General features: G+C 40.7%; 1 protein-coding gene across 4 annotated transcripts in view; it reads right to left on the bottom strand.

The window, feature by feature from the left end:
* The window catches only part of nav2a (neuron navigator 2a), a 124,669-nt gene extending 104,076 nt beyond the window's left edge, over positions 1 to 20,593 (bottom strand). For 3 of the 4 annotated variants that reach the window (XM_023952282.2, XM_078944990.1, XM_078944991.1), the window contains exon 1: positions 19,817 to 20,325. In XM_023952282.2, the coding sequence (XP_023808050.1) occupies positions 19,817 to 20,035 (219 nt within the window). In that variant the 5' untranslated portion in view covers positions 20,036 to 20,325. Of the gene's footprint in view, positions 1 to 19,816 lie in introns of all 4 variants that reach the window. The other variant, XM_078944989.1, reaches the window with a different exon arrangement.
* Positions 20,594 to 21,169: the final 576 nt, after the last annotated feature.

Below are 21,169 nucleotides of genomic sequence, written 5' to 3'. Positions count from 1 at the left end.
GGACAAAAAACAAATAATTACATAAACCCTAATTGGCATATGAAATAGTAAGAGCGTCTTAAAAATTAATAGAATAAATAAATAAATGTATTTACATACACATCTAAAACTATTTAAAAGAAAAATAAATTAATTAAAATATTTAAAAATAATAATAATAATAAATTAGAAAAAATAATACTAATAATAAAAAATAAATAAATAAACAAATAAATAAATAAATAAATAAAAAATTAAAAATCCTAAAATTCAACTAAAAGCTAAATTAAAAAGGTAGGTCTTAAGCCTTCCTTTAAAAACATGAACAGTCTCTGCAGCCCTGAGGCTCTCTGGGAGGCTGTTCCACAGGTGAGGTCCGTAAAAACTGAATGAGGCCTCGCCGTACGTTTTTGTTCTAACTTTTGGGATAACCAAAAGGCCGGTATCAGAGGACCTCAGGGTCCGCGAGGGCTCATACTTTAAAATCATGTCAGATAAATATGAAGGCCCGAGACCATAAAAACATTTGTAAACCAATAAAAGAACTTTAAAATCAATCCTGAATTGCACAGGGAGCCAATGCAGCGATCTTAAAACTGGTGTAATGTGTTCCCGCCCCCTGGTCCTCGTCAACACGCGTGCTGCTGAATTTTGCAGCAGTTGAAGATTTGCTATTCTTGTTCTGGGAAGACCAGAGAGCAGGGCATTACAATAATCCAATCTGCTGGTAATAAAAGCATGCATTAGCACCTCTGTACTGGCAAGAGAGAGAAATGGGCGGACTCTGGATATATATTTTAGATGATAAAATCCTGTTTTTGTGATGTTTTTAATTTGTGGGATAAAATTCAACTCAGAGTCAAAAATGACACCCAGGTTTCTCACACACAGAGAAGTTTTGTAATTCTTTAGTTTAGATAAAACTACCTCTCTCTTGTCTTCAGAACCGATCACTAAAACCTCTGTTTTGTCCTGGTTTAGCTGTAGGACGTTCTCTGCCATCCATGACTCAATGTCTAAAATCCATTTTAAGAGTGTGTTGACCGACTCTTCATCATCAGGAGACACAGCGATGTAGAGTTGAGTGTCATCAGCGTAGCTGTGGAAACAAACGCCATGCCTCCTGATGATGTCCCCCAGTGGCAGCATATATAGATTAAAAAGTAGTGGGCCTAAAATTGAACCTTGGGGGACCCCACAGTTGATGTCGAAGACCCTTGAGGAGCAAGTATCCATACCTACGTAAAAACTTCGATCTGTGAGATAGGAATAAAACCACTTTAGTACAGTACCAGAGATGCCCAAACCTCTGTTTTCATGCAAGGTTGTTTTCATGCAAGGTTGTTTTTTCTAAATTACAAGTCTCCTTTAAACTTCCAGTATTAAAGTAACGAAGGAAAAGGAAAAGGTTCACACATTCACATCAGGTTAAACCTTTGGTCTGTCCATCACAGACCTACTTTAATGGTGCAGTAAGTATTATACAGCCGTTATGATAATTATTTAAGGACTATTAGGCTTATTACTTTTACGGTTCAGTCGGCAGCCTGAAAGGCACACTATGCTGGACTAATCTTCTAAAAACAGAACACAAAGGGACCAGAGCTCTTATAGAGCGCTGTCTTTCACAAAGGGCTTTTATTTTGTAGGAGGGAGATCTTTAATGACTCTGTTCAGAGTTGAAAAAAGAAGAGTTTTGATAAAAGACTCTTTTTTTTCTACCTTTAAACATCAAAGACAAAGTCTAGTCCTTCCAGTGTTTAGTCCATGCAGGGGTTTTAAAGGAATTACTGAGTCCAAACAGCCACCTTCCAGTCATGCACTGAATTCCTGCGCCTCTTAGGGGCTTCTGTAATAAAGCCTTGCTGCTGGCGGAGATCTGCTTCACCTCCTGACACGTCTATTTCAAGCTGACCTTTCCTCTTAAATCTCTTTCTCGGCTCCCCTCAGTATATGCGTTTGCTCGGTTTTAGGTGTTTTCCTAACTGCTACTTGATCTTTCACAGGTGCATTAAAGGCAATGATGAGAAATGAGAACAGACAAACTTGGAAAGGTTTCCAAGCTGATTTCTTCCTGTTTGGCGTCTTACCGCTTTGAAGTTTTGACAGGAGAAGCGGCTGTAGCTCCTGGCTGACACCGTAAGGCCACCATGCCCGTCCATGCGCGGCCTTGAGAAAAACGACCATCAGATGTGAGCAAACCTAGACCATCAGGTGAGAGACTGCCACTGACTGAGCTTTCTGACGGACTCTTCCCCGTCACATCCCTGAAACGGCTTCCACGGGCTGTTGCTTGTACGAACATGACATGCTTTATTCCTCTTTCCATGCACTTCTCTCTTATCCCTCCCTCTTTCAGTCTGCTCTTTGAAGACACAGACATCCAACAACTGTCTTACCCCCCCTCCCTCCTCCACCCCCCTTCTTTTCAGGGTGTCAGTGTCGACCCCTGATTCAGTTCCTCCTTCTGCTACTGTGCAGAGACCAACAGTTATCACACATGTCAAAGAAGAAAGTACAAATCTAACACGGCAAAAAAATGGAGTGAAAGGTCGAAAAAAGCAGACAAATCCATTCAGACTAGTGTCCACACTGCTGTGTGTGTTCTGTTTGCCAGCTGCTTTGTGTCAGGAAATCCCTTCTAGATGTCTGAGTGGCCGTGGTGCAGAGGTAGGCCCATCCGAATTCTTCCCCTACCCCTCCGGCTTCTCCCTACCCCTCCAACTGTAGGGGCATTTGGAGGGATAGGGGTGTTTGAAGGGGAAACCCTCGTGGCGGAGTGCTCTGCACCCTCTGGGGTGATTCACAAGGGTAATGCTGTGCAGGAGAAACCCATTACTTCACGTGGGTGTGCTCTGAAGCACAGAAGTTTACATTTAAATGTAAGTAATGACTTTTTGTTTTAGTATGACCTTTTTAAAGTTATAAAACTGATGTTATGGATTTTATGAGCGCTGGCAGCTCCACGCTAACGTGGATGATTGGCAACTGTTGATGATGTCATCGAGTTGGAGTGACGTCCGAATAAGAAGACATTATTTTTACATAACTGCCCACTTGGAGGGCTAAATGTAGGGGTAGGCAGAGGTCAAAGAGGTAGGGGCAGAATTCGGATACGGCTGTAGAGTTGTCCACTTCTGATCGGAAGATTGCAGGTTTGGTTCCACCATCTGTTAAAGTGTCCTTGAGCAAGACACTGAACCCCACATTGCTCCTGGTGGTTACAGATTAGTACAGTCAATGGAGTGTGAATGTGGCTTAATGGAACTGTGACTGTAAAGTGCTTTGGGCCTTAAAGCACTGTAGAAAAGCACCACAGAAGTAGTGTCCCCTCACTATATCCTCTGTTTTCGCAGATATATGTGTAATTTTGCATACTTTTTGTTTGTGTTTATTTTTTTAAAACGCTATGTTTTGCTTTCAGATTGGCTGTTGGCCTTTGTCAATCAATGTCTGTGCCGTGTCTCCTACAGATCATCTTCCTTCATCTCTAATAGCCATCAGATCTTTGGTTTCCTGCACTTATTTTCTAGGAAGGTTTGAACTTTGAGAATTTAAACAAGAGAGAAAGATGTGCAAATGTTCATGTCTGTCTGAGAAAAGAGTAGTTTGTAGTGAAGAGTTTTACAGCCTTTAATTGTCACATTAAACTGTGGCAGCAGTACTTGACTGGACTTTAAATATGTTGTAGATTTAGATAAGTTAATTCTTCTCTAAGAGTTCTGGTAAATCGCCTGTCCGTCCTGGGGGAGGATCCCTCCTTCATGTGGGCACCCCTGAGGTTTCGTTTTTTCCGGAATCCGTTTTTTTTTGGGAGTTTTTCCTTACCGCGAGAGAGGGGTCTAAGGGCAGGGATGCCTGTATAGCTTAGTCAGTTTGTTAGTTCATTTTAGTATTTTCCTATTGAACTCTTTGTATTCATGATCCTTTTGAGTTCATGTTTCACTTCGAAGCCCATCGAGACGACTGTTGTTGTGATTTTGGGCTAACAAATAAAATTGAATTGAATTGAATTGAATTGATTCTTCAAAAACCATCATGTTTTCAACTTTGTCTAGTGAATTAGGATGCAACACTTTGAACGCCAAAATATTTTATTTTTCTGCTTTGCTAAGTAGAAAAATAAAACCAGAGATCATCTCCTAAATAGTAGTAGCGTCTCTGGATCTTGTAGGAGTATTTGTCTTCATTTGCATGGTCGATCTTTTTGGAGTATAGATTTAGTGATAAGCTATCTTCAGAGAGAAAGTGGTTTTGGATGTTAGTTATGGACCAAGCCAACATGTCAGATTTAAATCAAGAGATCAACTTTTCAAATTAAGAGTTTTTTTTAATCATAACACATACTGTAACATTCCTGTGCTGTAGTGGATTTTAGTGTCTTAGTGTTTCTTTTTGATCACCAATTCTGTTTCCACTTTTTTGACAATGTATTATTGATTTGTCAGCCACATTTATTTTTAGTAGCAAATTAAATTTAGATAAAAACAACAATTTAACTTTTACTTTTTTTTACTTGTTTACATATCACAGATTATGTACCACGCAAGATCAAAATAATTGTATAAACCCAACCTTATACTTTAAACAGCAATGGGAAGTTTCAGGTGACACATTCCAAGCTCTTATAGTGTAGAGTTAGGGTGTGTTTGTTGTCATTTCAACAAAAAAAGCCCTCCCTTTTAGAAAACTTAGGGGGGAGAAAAAGAACATCCCAAATCAACATCAACCTTCTTAAAAAAAACATATTGTTAAATCATTAAAAAACACCACAAAGCTCACATCTGACATGTTCAAATGACTGATTCATTAAAATTGAGATTTGGTTTTTAATTAAAACAAGAAATTGCTATTATTAAAATACATTTTAAAGTACTTGCTGTAGATTTGTTTCTGCACTTTACAGCAGACACACATCCAAATGTGGGTGGTCTGATGTGTTTGGTAAAAAAATCACTGTCTTTTCAAAGTCAGCCACTTCACACTGGCACATGCATATCAGCGCCTCAATGTCAGAACAGGTTATTGGACTATAGCAAGCAGGATTATGCGCTGGCCCTATTGGGCCTATGTGGTGTTAGTATCTTTAGTGAATGTCATACCGAACTCCAAAGTATGTTAAGAAGAAGTTAAATTACAGTGACCTGCACATGTTTTTGTTTTTTCTTTTTCAATTTAGGTTTACAGTACATGCATATTTTGGCATTTATATCAGTGTGCTTCTAGTTGACACAATTTACAGCTCTGTTTGTAAGCATACGTGTGGGCAAATGTCAGAGAGGTGGGTACATTAGATAAAAGTGGGAGCTAATTTAAATGATCTGAATGCATTATTTAATAAAGTTATCTGGTTAATTCTCTGGCCCTGAATCAAAACTAGGGCCACTTGTTTGCCGTAGACAGCTCCTGGCCCACATCATCAACCATCCACTATCATTTTCCCAGGGTTTTCATGCAGGCCTCTCAAGAGGCTACAGCCTTTAGTAAAGGAAACTCAGAGCAAGTCTTTGTGTTTTTGTTTGTACTCTTTTTGGCAGCACTGGCCAAAGTTACTGTTAGTGTATAACAAAGACATAATATGCACAAAATATCATTTCAACAGATGGATAGATAGTAAAAACAAGTTAATAGGCTTTTAAAGGTTAAAGTGTGGGTCCTTGCCAAGAGCCTTCGCACTACTCTCTAACTATGTGGCCACAAGGGGGCCCAAGTCTGGGTCTTCCTGTGCCGGTCTCCAGCTCAGATAAAATACCGGGTTGTGTCAGGGAGAACATCCAGCATAAAAATCTCAGTGAAAACTGATTCGCTGTGGTGACTCCCGAAGGGACATGAACAACAACTCTCATATAACAGAACATCAAGAGTAAGAAGGACAGTTTCAGCTGCAAGCTGCCAGCTAGAGTCAATTCTCTGTCTGGTCTAAATTTCACAGATTTACCCTGCTCTTTCAGTGCCTCAACAGAGTTACTCTTTTTTTCCCCTCATCAAAAGTCATGAGAAGATATTTACAAATGTCTCGCATAGAACCCAAGACATTAGGCTTGTTGCTGACGAAGCACTGACTCTTTCGGAGTCAGATTTGCAAACATATCAACCAACTACTGGTTGTGTTTAATATCTCATATCAGCATCTTTTCATAAACATAGCAGGTCCAATGAAGAATGCAAATGTGTAGCTGTTCAGTATGGTTCCCAAAAAACACCTAGGAGAGCGATACAGACAGACTGTAACATGGACACAGCAGAGGATGCACACTCTCACACATTAACTGTGTATGAAATTGGAGTGATTGACCCCTCCCCCCTCGCGTTCCAAAATGGAAGTACCCGCTGGCCCCAAAAAGCCAAAATCCCATCCACTTTTTAAAGAGATAAACAGCTATTACTCATTCCATTGGTCAGAATCACCATTCTTGCTCTGCATCATCTTTATGGCTTGTTTCTTTGTAGTTCAAGTTTATCAAGTTACAAACTGACCAATCAGAGGCCTGGATTAAAGTTGGTGGCATCGCGTTGAAGGTTTCAAAACCTTTAATTGACAAGTTCTCCCGAGCCCGCTTTCAGTGGAAGGGGTGTGGCCTTCTAACGTGCTCACTCCTGATTGGAGAGAGTGGTTGCCATAGAAATGTAGACGGACCATATATGGCTTATTGAGGGCATCCGGTTCAATGACGGACTGGTGACGGACATATCTCGGTAAAATGGCGAAAGAGCTGATTTTATTTGGTATGATCCGGAAGCAAGTCTCATTTTCTATGGGTGACGTCACACGCGATTCGTCCAGGTATATTGTACAGTCAATGTTCTAACCTTTACTTGTAAATAAAGCCTTCCCTTCAGGGCAGACATCTCTGTGACTTTAGCGTGAACATCTTCCTTATCTTCTTTAAGTTATAGAAGTCAAAGTATTGATCATCCATATATGTATTACTGCACACTTTGATTAAAGTCCAACTCTGAGATGTTGTTAATGATATTGCATCCACCATTTTTGCAGTCAGTCAGAAGTAGGGCGATACTGGGAATTTAGGTATTGATCCGAAACCATATAATTATTGTTTACACAAACAGACAGTGTTGTCACATTGGGCAGTTTTCAGCTCAAACTGGGCTGTTTTTTGTTCAAATTGGGCGTTTGTAGCCCGATCTAGAAACACTGCAGACAGACACCACGCTCACATGAACTCCTTGAGCAAATTCAAGCTCCTTATTGTACATATTAAAGAAAAACTGAAACGAAAGTTTCAATCTTATCACACTAGTATCGATACTTCACCTTGGTAGCAATACTATCGATACTCAGATCACCCCTAGTCAGAGCAGAGCAAAAAATAATGGACTCTAAAACTTTATTAGCGACATGCGAAGAACAAACACGAACTCAAGAGTGCCCTCTTTGATGAGGCAGAGCTACTGCCTGCCTCACTTTCTGTCTTTACACTGCGGCTTAATGACAGATCTGAACACTGAAATGAACAATAGACAAACATGAAAGACATCAGCTATTAAATGGAAAGTAAGGACATTTATTTTTTCTTTAATATATGAGTTTTTTTTAAATAAAGTATTTTATCATAAGCATGTGTTAAGTAAGCTAAAAGGCACATTCTCTACCCAGTTTACATGGGACTGCAGTATCTTACATGAGACAGAGTCCTGTGCTGCCTCACCTGGCAGCCTACACTGTTCGGGAAATGAGCAAAATCCACCAATTTTGAGGACAAAAAGGATTTCGATGATTAGAATTATACATATAAATGGTATTTATAGAACTTTTAGAGAGGTTCTAGCATTACACTGCTGAGAAAATAAAAATGCACAAAAGCATAAACAGCTTTTTGTATGATTGTTTTGTACTATTTTAAGAATAGTAGTCCACGATTGAAATCTTTGATGTGAAAGCAAAGGTGAGTGCCAATAGATAACTCTAGTTTCTTAACATTTACACGCATTCTCAGGATTTTAAAATGTAATTAAGCTACAAGGCATCCTAAATTCACTGACAAAACCACTAAAACAATCCAACACTTAACCAGGCAAAAATATCAAAGAAAAAGATTTAAATAACATAAAAACATAAACACATAAACAATAAACATCAACATGTCCATATGCGTTTTTTTTGTACCAATCTCACTCTCATCTTGCCACCCAAACACATATAATCATGTTGACCCAGCAGGCGGCTGGTTAGTTGTGCTGTATGGACTTTGGCAGTTTGTAATTAGACCAGCCATCTTATCAGCTCTACACTCTGTCAATAACCTTCTCTGCTTCCATGTCCTCTTTTTCTCTGTGCAAGAAAAAGACTGCTCCTGAAAGAAAGGAAAATCGGGAGAAAGGCCTCCCCTCGGTATCATGGTAAACTCAAGAAGGTATCGGCTGAAAAAACGTGTTTCATTGAATCGGCTACCTCTATCATAAGCATAAGCTTTACTCCATTTTTTTTTGGGACCAACTGACCTATGAGACCCTATGTGACCCTACCAGCTATGCATTTTATCTCAGGGGCCTAGGCCCTGTTGAATATTTATTACGTGTGCAGCTTGAAAAAGGTGATAAAGCACACTAAGAGAGGGACCCTTTTGTAAATAAAATAGAGACAAACAAACAAAGACACTTCTGTACTACAGAACACTAGTGTAGGTCCTTAAGGTGCTTGACTCCACGTAAATACAGACAAATAAGTAAAGCCAAAACTAGGTGAGGATTATTGCCCAAAACAGTTTCCTCTGATACTAACTGTTCACTTGCAATCCAACACCTGCTAAAGCTGGTGAGACAAACAGATTTACTGATACGGTGCACAATGAAAACAGGAAAATCTCAGGGAGTTCTCCAGTTGCAGTTTCTAGAGGGGAAGTACAGAGAAGAGGTGTGAAAACGTATGACCAAAAAGAGGTTTTACAGTATGCTACACATGTTTAAACAAAGAAACAAACTGCAGAAACATACAGCTTTATGCCACCTGGTGCTTGACCTCATTACCGACCTGGAAGTGTTCCACCTACCAGTTTCATGGTGAAATTATTCTGCTCCCAATGACACAACATGAAGCTCATGTAGTTCCTGCAGCGTCTTTCGCCAGACACACCTTCCACACATTTAGGAGGACTGTCAGTGGCCCCGCCGGGCCCTCACATGACTCATGGGGGCCAACTGAGGTCCGCTATCTATCCGTGAAGTGAGATCATCCCAGGATGTGCTGCAGGTTTGATTGCAGTCTTAATGAGAGGGTCATAAAGTTCCAGAAGGATGGTAGAAATGCTGCAGACTTGAGTTGTTGAAGATCTTTGGTTGCCTTGGGCAGGAGGGAAAGGGCTCTGTGCCTCCAACCTTTCCCTTTCCACGCTCTGGGATGGGGAGAAGGGAAAAATAAACGCTGGAGGTGAAAGGCAGGAGGAGCTCGACAGCCTCTGCTGTCGCTCTGAGAGGCAGCCAAACTAAATGTGCCGGGAGGGGGAGGAGGAGGAGGAGTGGATACGCTCTCCTCCCTTGCCCACAGCAACACATTGTGCTATTGCTTTTGAATGGACCATTGATCATATGGGGAGGAGACAAAAAAGAGAAAAGGACAGACCTCCAAACCTTTTTTTAACCCCTCCCCCAACAGCCTGACTAAGACCTGATACCAGTTTATGTAAACCAACCAAAGAAAAGCTGAAAAGACCAAAACATTTTAACTGCTTTCACATTTTCTTTCTTTATGGCAAGCTATCAGTTTAAAAATTATTCTAAAAACAGTTATTTTCCTTAGATGCCGTTTGAGGAGAAGCCTTCACAAATTGCTGCAGCTGAGTATGGATGTGCATATTGTATTAACTATTGGAGTTATAGTCTCAGCATGCATATATGAATGAGAGTGTGCTTGAGAGTCCACAGTGCAGGATGCCCTGCGTTTGAGCATGCTCTAACCCCCTGCACACGCTCCCCACTGCTGACCACAAATTACAAGCCGAATTTCAACTTTGGGAAAGGCCCAAGGTTTACAGAGAGTTCCCACAGCCGAGGGATGCTTGATCACTTCCAGCAGGCTGAACAAGAGCGCATTAAGAAACAAACGGAACTGTTGGGTCCATAAACCAGATAAAGCTGCAATTTCTGACATTATTATCAGATAATAGTCAGATGTGTCTCTGTTGTCAATTCCACAGCACAACAGAGATCAATCTTCTAACTTACAAGTTAATAAACTACCAAAAATGATCTTGAATTGATTTAAATGGCATTAATATTTGCTAGAATTTGGCTTCTTAGCAAGATAAGCAGCAGTAGTCAATTTTTATTCTTGGGATAATATGATGAAAGGGGAGAGTCGGGCTGCCTTCTTGGGATTTGGGAGGAGTTTATTTAACTAAATTAAATTAACCTTTTTTCTTTGCATCATGATAGCTTTTGAGCAAATTTTTCATCTACTGAGCTTTTTTGAAGCTAATTTGGAGTTTAGCTATAATATTAGCAATATGCTTGGTGTTTTAGCTAACTTAAACAATCTTCCAGTTTTCTATGCTAATTTGGATTTTTTATTTGTACTACGATCGTGCTAGTTGTTTTACTAATTCTTTTTTTTTTTAGGCTAAGTTCATTAAACTTAGGCATTAAACTTTTTCATTTCAGGAATTTACTTGCTGTTTTGGCTAATTAGGACATTCTTCCTTTCCTTTTCTTTTTTTTTTTTTTTTTTTGCTAATTTAGCATTTAACCATCATATTTGCATTATGCTATTTTATTTAGCTAATCTGGCGCCTATTGCATTTTTTGGTAGCTAATTTGGCATTTAACAATTTTATTATAATTCTTCTTTTTTAATATTTTTTGCCATTGTAGATATGTTTTTAGTTTGTTATGCTAATTTGGCATTTAAATTCCCACTCCAATCACCTTTTGACTTATTTCAAAACCATAGAGTTTTTAATTACTCATCCATTCATCTTCTAAGCCGTTTTGTCCCTTTCAGGTGTGATGGGGCTGCTGCACCCTATCCCGGCCACTTGAGGGCGAAGGCAGGGGACATCCTGGACAGGTCGCTAGTCTTTTGCAGGGCCATGCACAAACCTGTGTTGTTTTCCAGGACAAAGCTTCTCCAGAGTGACAGGAGTTTATTAGAAATAAGCCTCTGAATTTAGGGCAGACTGTGTGTGAAGTAAGCCCTTCTTCACTTCCTATTATCCATCAGTACATGCTCTCCTGCTAGCTTAAAACCCCTCACAAATCCCAGTACAACAAAAATGACGTGCAATATCAAAGCTACCCACCAACACAGTTTTAAGCCAGATGCCATCTTGGACGAGGTAAACAAAGACATACATGGATGTATTTGTGTACACAGGGATGCATCAGAATGGAGGAGAGCAGGGAGCTTGTGGCCTGCCAATATGTAGCACCTTAGCCACCTACGTCACTGCTACAAGCTTTTTCAAACGGTGTTTTATCATCTGCTGCCGGTTTACAATGATTTGGTGAAAGAAATATTCAGAAACTCAATTTTAATCTTAATTTTCTTTATAAATGTCCCCCATTGTGAGAGCAATGCCACAAAAACATGTTAAAACACCAAAAACACAATTTTAATTGGAGCGTGTCTAACTATTTCAATTATGCTTGCTCATTTAGCTCATTTGGATTTTTTCGTTTTTTTTGGCCAATTTGATGTTTGACTAATGTTTTAGGAATACGCAAGCTGTTTAGGCTAATTTAGACATTTTACCAGTTTTTGTTTGCTAATACTGCACTGTCATCAATTATTCTAACTGTTTTAAAACTTAGACTTAGCATAAAGCAGATTCCATCACCGTTTTAGGCAACAACATTTCACAGACGACATTCAATGCAGCTTTCATACTTGGGGTTTCAAGTTATGCTACATATTCTTAGGTACTGTTTAGGTAATTGTATATGAACTTGAGAACACGTGTTAACTCAGCTCCTTCATTGTAAATATCCTCATAGAGCCTGTTGTCATTAATAACCAGAAATATTTTCATTGTAAGAGTTGTTCTTAAACTCTCGGAAAAACTTTGTTTTCAGGATGAGGAACATTTCTCATTATAAGAACTTGTTCTTCCAACACCAAATCATGTGCTTGTTGTTCCTATTTGTACTACATAACCAATGGAACATATTTGTTATTTGCTATGACATGAACAGAGTGATGAAGAGTGACACAGGGCACAGCAGACCAACAAGCCATAGAAAATTTTATAAAAAGAGGAAAAAAGTTTTAGTGGCTCTACAGCAGAAGAAAAGATGACGTTTTCAAAGAAGGAAGTAGAAAATAAAGATTTCTAGTTTTCTGTTAAAAGAGGAGATAGATACGCTATTTTCCTGTGGTGATGGACAGATTGACAGATGAGGTTAGTCAGGAATCCCTGTGGATCATGATGTTTGCAGATGACACTGTGATTGGTAATGAGAAGAGGAAGCAGATGGAGGAACATCTAGAGGGTGAAGGTTTGCTCTGGATGGGAAATAAATGAAGGTCAGTCACAGCAAAAGATAGTATCTGTGTATAAATCAGTGGAACAATTACAGGGAGCATAGGTCCAGAAGTATATAGGGTCATAAGTCTAGAGCAAAGAGTGTAGGAAAAAGGTGAAGAGGCATGGAAGCTGGTTAGAATGAGTGGTGGAAGCTTTTAGGTGTCACGTGTGACTATAGAATGTCATCAAAAATGAAAGGAAAGGTGTCAAAGACCGGGGTGAGAGCAGCCATGTTGTGGTAGTTTGAAGACTCTGATGCAGAGACAGAAGGCAGAGCTGGAGGTAGTAGAGATAAAGATGTTGGTAGTAGAGACCAAGATGGACCAGGAATGAATCCATCAGAGGATCAGGTCATGGTAGATGTTCTGGAGATAAATTTTGGGAAGCAGATGGAGATGTTTGGACACGTAAGAGGAGGATGATTGATGATTTTGATAAAGGATGCTGAGGTTGGAACTACCAGAAAAGAGGTCTAGAGGAAGACCAAAGAGGAGGTTCATGGATGTAGAGACGAAGGACATGAGGGTGCATGGTGTGAACAAAGAGGATGGAGAGGAGAGGGGTAAATATGGGCAGATGATTCTCTGTGGTGACCCCTAAAGGGAGCAACTTGAAGGCAAAGAAAACATTTTTTGATCAGAGAATAAACTTTAATAACTTGATGGCTGAAACTTACATCTCTTCAATTCTGATTTTTCTGACAAACTGACATCAATTTGTGGGCCTCCTTTGATGAAACGGTTACCCAACCAGTAGCTGCCTAACCTTGGACACAATCCTCTAGGGGAGGGTGACCGCAGCTTTCCTGACCTCGACCTACAGGGTTCTATATTGTCCCTCCCCCTTTGACTCTTTCTTCTAGAGAAACTCTGAATGTGTTAGCTCTGTAGGCCTGATCCCAGAGGGGCACCACTCATAATGCAATCTTTTTTGCACATAAATAGGTTGTATGTGACAACAAGCACACTGAAAGAGGAATAGAGGGACTGAAGTGAGGAGTGCACTTTGGACAAAAATCAATGAAAACAAAGAAGAAGCAGATGCCCGGTCCTAATTAATATGGTTATGTCCTTAGCCATGACCTCACACAGGAAGAAGAGGGGACGACAGCGCAGGAAGTGGAACCTGATGGAGGTGCATTAGAAAGAGATGAGGTCATTACTGGAGCCAACTGCCCCATGATTTCAATATGTCCTCAAGAGAACACATTTGAATATTTGAAGCAGGAAGGTGTATTCTCTGTACCGATTTCATGTAAAAAGGTTCAATTCTATATGAAAATTCATGTTTAGACCAACAGACATGCGCCTTTCAGTATTTGATCTGCATTTTGAAGTACTGGCAATAAAGATATTTAAGACCCACTCTGATTAAAATTGGGTTTGTGGTGTTTTGAACATTTTCCTTGGCATTTTCTGATGATGGAGGAAATTGCATTCCTGACGTTTTTTCTCTAATTATTTTTTAATCAGGAGCAGATGCAGAAATGCCATTTGAAAAATATAATATTTTTGTTACATAGGAAATACATAGGGTGGGTCACAAGTTTGGGTCACAAACTTAATTTGCTTACTTTTAATGCTTTTTAGTTTTTCAAGCCAATTTGACCAAAACTGCTTTTTTTTTAGCAATATGCTAGCTGTTTTGGCTAATTTCTACCATGTTCCTATCCAGCAAGGCCAAGTGGGCCCCATGTGGTTTAAAAGAGGGCATAAAATGTGTCCCCCAAATGGATTTGTCCACAGTTTCTGTGTTTGCCCACATTGGCCTAAGTGGGCACTGAGTGGGCTAGCTCCCTACACTAGTCAGCCGCCTGGTGGACAGCGTAGCGAGAAACTGTGGGTAAACCCAGGTGGGACCCACATTTTCTGCCCACTTAAAAATCACATGTGGCCCACTTGGCCCTGCTTGCCGGGTTTTCATGCTAATTTAGCATTTAATAATTGTATTTGGATTATGTTATCTTATTTAGCTAATTTGACTACGAGTCATTCAATTTGGCATTTAACAATTATTTTAGCAATATGTTCAATTCAATTCAATTCAATTTTATTTGTATAGCCCAAATTCACAACAACAGTCGTCTCGATGTTACCCTTTTAACATGTGGCATTTGTCTGATGATGGACATGTATTAAAATTGAATTTTTGAGTATTTCTTTATCCAAGTTGTTGTGAATGAGGAGCTGATAAAAACGATTACATTTGAGAAACAGCTCATTTGCGACATAAGGGAGATGCTTATGGAAGCGATTCTGTAGCATAATTAAAAAAAAAAAGTCAAAACCAGAAATGCTTTTTCATTTTCAAAATGTAACTGCATTTTTTGATGAACCGCTACGTAGTCCAGAGAAGCTGTGTAAAATCATCAGAAGTTCACAACCATCACAAAGCCCTCTTCTCTGCCGCTAACACAAAGCTACATTGCTCCTAGCATGTCTGTCTGTTAGCAGCCGGACACACCGAGATAGCAGTGACGTCATCGCCCTGCCTCCCCGCTGGTAATGCTTATTCGCATTGAATAATGCGACAATGTTTGCAGAATGGATGTTAAAATGAAAATACAATTCCCTCTTTGCATTTTCATTTTAATTATGACGCAGAATAAGTGGTTTTTAAGTAGAAATGAAAAAGCATTTTTAAATATTGCTTTTTCATTTTAATTTTGAGTCCTTTGACGCAGCTTCATTTTGAAAATGAAAAAGCATTTCTGGTTTTGACTTTTATTTGTAATTATGCTACAGAATCGCTTCCATACATGCTGGGCGGGCCACAGGCTCCCAACTCCACTTCATTCTGATCCATCCACTTGTAGACGACTAGATCCATGTATTATGGGGCGACAGTGGCTCAGGTGGTTGAGCGGGTCGTCCAATGATCAAAGGGTTGGCGGTTCGATCCCCCGCTCCCACCAGCCAAAAAATGTCGTTGTGTCCTTGGGCAAGACACTTCACCCTCCTTGCCTCCAGTGTGGCTCCACTGGTGTGTGAATGCGCATGAATGATCCCGGTGATGGTCAGAGGGGCCATAGGCCGAAATGGCAGCCACGCCTCTGTCAGTCTGCCCCAGGGGAGCTTGTGGCTACAACCGTAGCTTACCATCACCAAGTATGAATGAGGAGTGAATGAATAATGGACACAATGTAAGCGCTTTGGGTGTCTTGAAAAGCGCAGATAAATCCAATCCATTATTATTATAATATATTTATAATATTGTTGGTCATTTTTTTGTTGCACCAGTAATGTTAGGTTGGGGGTGTCAGGAAAGTATAAGCCGAGAGCTCTCAGCAGTGTGGTAAATATGGGGGCAGGGTTGCTCCGTGCCAACGATCCAACCCATAACCTGATGGGAAATTTCTGAGGAAATCCTTTCACTCTGCAGAAACTATGTCCAAAAAAAATACTATTTTTGGCCAAAAACAGCATAATCATAATTCAAAGACCACTGGGAAGATTTTTAAATTGGATTGAGTCTATAATTCATTAAAACTAGCATGGAGGTGTTTTCAATGCACTTACTAAAAAGAAAAAGTCAGATCTGAACTCTCACATAGGACATCAAATTACCCTCACACATGTGACTTTGGAAAGGTCATTTTTGGATAAATCTTCTGCCATCAGAGGGACACCCCGCACAGATCCTTATCTTTTGTAGAGCCCTCTTCCTGCAGTAAAGCTGCAAGCCTTCAGGGTTGCTGCAATCTCCCCATCAGACAGCAGTCTGTCTTTGCCTGCGGCTGCAGCAGCTGCAGCAGCTAGGTCTGATAAAAATGCAGAGCAACAACCTCTGTGTTCTCAGAGAGGACACACACAGGTGTGCTGATATCGACAGCCACTCAGGCTTCCTCCTGCCTCTTGCTGATAGGAAGTAATGAATGTAGTTGCTGCCGGAGGACAGGAATAAAGAGAACCAGGTTCATCCAAAAGTGACTCTCTTCATAATTATCTATCTTTGGGAAAGCGAGTCCCAACACGTTTCTTTTACTCTGTATGAACCCTGCAGTCTGTTAAAAACCTTGTTATTCCTTTTGAGCAATGATCTCCCTGACAATGAGCCAATATAATGTCCATTAAATCTGGCTTTAACTTGCGGTGCCTCTTGAAGAGACATATGTGTGTGTGGTCCTTTTGTCATGGTAATGAAAAAAGCCAATATTATGTCACTCGAGATCCCCCACCCAATCTGCCAAGCCCTGGAAAGGCAAAAAGGCATTAGCAATCCAATACACCACTGCTGGTGCCTCTCCATTCACTTTCACCTGCTTTGGTTTTCCAGAGACTAGAAGTAAAATGGAATTGTGGCCTTTCAACAAATCAACAAAAGAAAATGCTTTTTTTGAACAGCATTTTTTAAGATTTAGAAGTCAAGTTAATTTTTTCTATTTTTAAGGCAGTAAACTTTAGGTACTTCATCCAGTTCTTTTATTGTCTAATACTGGTCTCTTGCCCAAACGTTCATTGGTCTGGACTTAATGGAATGATAGAAATCAAATTAGCTTTGGCAAATTGTTGCAGTAATTTGACAAAAGTCACATTTTTACTTCATAAAACGATGCTAATGTTTGCCTCCCACGCCCAGGTGCCACATCCAACACAATGGTCCTCACCTTCATATGACTGGAATTTAGCATAAAGATGGAAATGACTTAACAATTATTCCAATTAAATCCAGATTTATACGAAGTGTGCATTAAGCCTTTATTCTGAAAGATCCCAGTCAAGATAGCAGCTGCTTATCACACACTTTACATGTTGTTTTCTGTGGCTCTGCACTTATAGGTGAGCAAGCATGTGAAGATATATTGATGCTTGAATAAGTATTCAACAACGGATAAACAGTCACTGGTAAAAAAAGGAAGCCAAAGCTAAAGCCTGCTTTGTAGTCAGTGCACAACAAAATCGAAATAACAATAATGCTGTAAAGCAACAAAATGACATTTCACCTCTTCTACACACACACACTTCTGTTTTAATACAAACACAGAAATGTGCATGAACACAGTTACTTGTTTTTTATGAATGGAAAACAGGTGATGGAACAACTGCACAACGGAAACAGACCACAAGAGGGCAGCAGAGAGCAAGGAGCCAGGGGATGACAGGTTAAAGGTCAGGAGAGACAATGAGGACAAGTCAAATATGATTACACCAGAGAAGGAAAAACAGTTCCACACTGACAGCATGCTCCTTCCAGCACTTTTCAAAGCTTTCCAGCCTGTCACAGATTCATGACATGTCTCTTTACCAGATACAACCTGATCATCCATGAAAACACTCTGGGTTTCTCCCTCTGCCTCCTGCTGCTCCCACTGCATTATGCATTCACTCTGCATTACAGGTGTCCACAACATGTTATGCATGTTTGGAGCCAACTGGGCCATCCAGCTGGATGTTTGGGATGCGCATGAGCCACTTACTCTTCTCTAAGACTTTACTAATCCCCCAGATAACCACGGACTTACTCTGTCAGTTCCTAACAGCATTAGGATCGCCTTTCATTGTATTTGTTGACATGGTTCACCTAGTTTTTACAATCACTGGGATTTATTTCTCTGCTTTATGTTATTCCTTTTATTTTATTTTTTCCTATTCTGATTTTGATTCCCCCACATGTGGGTCTGGATGCTAGGAAACCCCTTATGACCTCGTCACTACCCGACACAAGCGCCCAACCTGTGCTAACACCATGTGACAAAAGCGCCTGTAACAACCATACTGAGAGTTTGGTGCCAAATGTTGAAGCAGGTCTTTCCTTTCCCAGCTCTATTCCGATATGTGAAAGACTTGGTGACATAATTCCAGCCGGACACAAACCGCAATTATTAATATCTCCTCTATGATCGATTATTTTGGGCAAACACCAAGCCCACAGAGAGCGGGTAATTGTCACGTGAAAAGCACGGCGGAAATGAAATGGAAAAACCCATGTGACACAGCTGCCTCTCACCTACTTTACCTTTACGTGCTGGATATGTTTTCGTTATGACCCGTTGCTCCAGGATGCCTATAGAAAAACATTTTGACTGAGCGAACTACCACCTGAATATTTCATGGGGGGCACCTGCGTGCAGCGTACAGGTTTGCCCATTTTCCAGCCACAAACAGCTCATATCCACCCGTAAAGGCATGACTACGGCTTAAACTCAGAAGATCACCAGAGGAGTTGGTTTAGCAAACCATTAGCACCAACTCGTAAATCTCCCTGTTTAACCAGATAGAACAACTCAGATCATTCAAATATAGATGACTGCTGTTGTCTTGTCTCGCAAAAACATTTACAGTCCTGGTATTTAGCATGTAGCTTTTCTTTCTGAAGATTTCCGTGATGCTAACAGCTTGATAAATGAACATTTATAAACCCTTTCTGTGTTTTTGATAGATTTTACAAGAAAAGTATGACAAAAATTGTAAAATTTGACTTAAATAATCCATACTAAATATATGTTCATTAATAAAATGTAATCAGAGCCATTTAAAAATAGCAATTAATGAAAGTAAACAAGATGCAAGTAGCACATCAGTGCACCACAGGAAATGGGGCTCCAAGCTCAGGGGAGTGTCCTGAGACTTTGGAGGTCCCGGAAATATTCAGAAGGACTGCTGCTCGCATGTGGGGCCTGACTTGTATCAGATTGCAATCTGCATATAATTCAGGTCAACTTTGCTGGCTGGGAAGGTCAAGGGTTAACCCAGCCGTGGGTAAAACCGCTGCTTCATCACCACCACAGAGATGTGGAGCAGAAAAGAACAGGAGGACAGACAAACACAGTGGAATGTAGGTTAGAGAGAAAACATGATTTGAAAAAAAACAATGTCACCAGCAGCTATCTGGAGTCACATCAGAAGTGACTGCCTGCCCTCCACTTTTTTCTATTTTACCAAGCTGGATCAACGTTAGTCTGCAAATGGCACCTCTGTGATTCATGCTTACGGACTGGACAGGTTGGCAGGCGTACATGCTGGCTCACTAATCCAGACACACAAACAGAAGGAGCTTCGTTCCCTCACAGCCTTACATGGTGTTAGAGCGATGCCTCTTGCAGTTGCAGTCCCTGCGTGGGGTTGCTAAGAGCAGTGAATATTCCACAAACAGCCAAACAGTAATCCTGATATGCTGCTGCCCTGAACGGCAGACATGCAGCCTGCTCTGAGTCCTTTCAGGAACTTGCTGGATTTGGCTGTGATTTTGATGATGCTGCAATTCTGTGTGCAAATTGAATAAGATCAATCAACTTTTCACAGATATAATAAATGAGGAACTTCTTAGTTTTTTACTAAAATGGATTTTTGTAAAGCATAAAATTGAGAGGTGAAACACAACCCAGCAGGTGGATGACGGGCACCCATTCACAATCTGACCTGTGGGCTTCCGCCAGTTTGCGGCTCTGCTGCCTTGCTCCTCTGGGGTTGTGAGGTCGAGTGCTGGCCCAGTGAGGGGATGTGGGTCTTCAGGGAAGCTGGAGGCAAAGCGAGAACTGACGGCCGGCTGGGAGCCTGAGGAATGGGCACGGCGCTGTGCACTGGCTTGGGTTTAGGGAGTCCTGACTTCATCTTTGAGGCCACCAGGATGGCTGGCATTTTCTTGGCAGCTGCCAAATGAACATGCGCCCTCCCACCTTGTCAATCTGTCACAGAGATGTTCACTACGATTTCAACAGCTTTAATAAATCAGAGGGTTTTGCAAGTGTGGAAAAAGTCCACCTGATCAGTCAATTGACTAAAGTAATGGGTCCAAATGATCAGCAGCTGGATTTCAAAAGGGAACTGAGCTAAGCATGCAATGAATTTCGCCCTTTCCTTTCACGAGGAAGCTTGTGGAGGGAAAATAAAACAACATCCGGAAAGTCATTTTAAAAATCAAACAGAGATCCACAATCAAAATTCCACTTCACACTTGCTGTAATCCCTAGTTGCCTGGTAGTAGCTTCCACTTGGTTCCAGTTTAGTCAGAACCACTGAAAGGATTCTGCAGCTCGCAGACGAGTTCCTCCTCTTCCAAGCTACCACCACGCTGCTTCAGGAGGAAAGCTTCATCAAGGAGAGACCCTGGGAGGAACAGCTGTGAAGGAAAAAAGAGAGGAAAAGCAGCAGCAACGCAGCGACGGTTCGCTCACTTGAGCTACTGCTCAGCCTGACTGCTCAGCCTGAAACACACTGCACTCCACGCTCCTCCTGCCTCCCTCTCCATAAGTCGCGGTTAGCAGCAGGTGTGGCTTAGATCAAAACGACATATGTGGAGAAAGGCTCAACACACACACATCATTGTGCTCCTCCAAGCTGCATTCACCCAGCTTCCATTCTCTCACTGGCTTTTTCCTTGCACAAATGTCACATTTGCCATGTTGTTTACCTTGGATTAAAGCATTACTCATATTTTCCAGCTCCGTTTGGTGGATGTTGCACAATGATTTCCAATGAATTTATTAGCAATGTGTGGGGGAAAGCCTCAGATGACTCATAAAATATCAAGTATCCATAAATGTTGCCTTTTATTGGAAAAAAATTAAGACTTTCTATTATTGGATGCTTCTGGATATTTGGGCTTTTACACTTTTCAAGTAGACTTGCATGTCATCGCAATACTAAAAACGTCCTTCACTGAGTTTGAAAAGTTGTTAGCCCTTGTTCTATCTCGTGGGGTCCAGATGACCCCACCCTTACATTGACGTGTTATCCCTACCATGACAAAGGTGGATAGGATTGAGAGGATTT

Source organism: Oryzias latipes, chromosome 3, assembly GCF_053564925.1.
Source record: "Oryzias latipes strain Hd-rR chromosome 3, Olatipes_Hd-rR_3.1".
Lineage (NCBI taxonomy): Eukaryota > Metazoa > Chordata > Actinopteri > Beloniformes > Adrianichthyidae > Oryzias > Oryzias latipes.
This window is presented reverse-complemented; position numbering and strand designations above follow the sequence as displayed.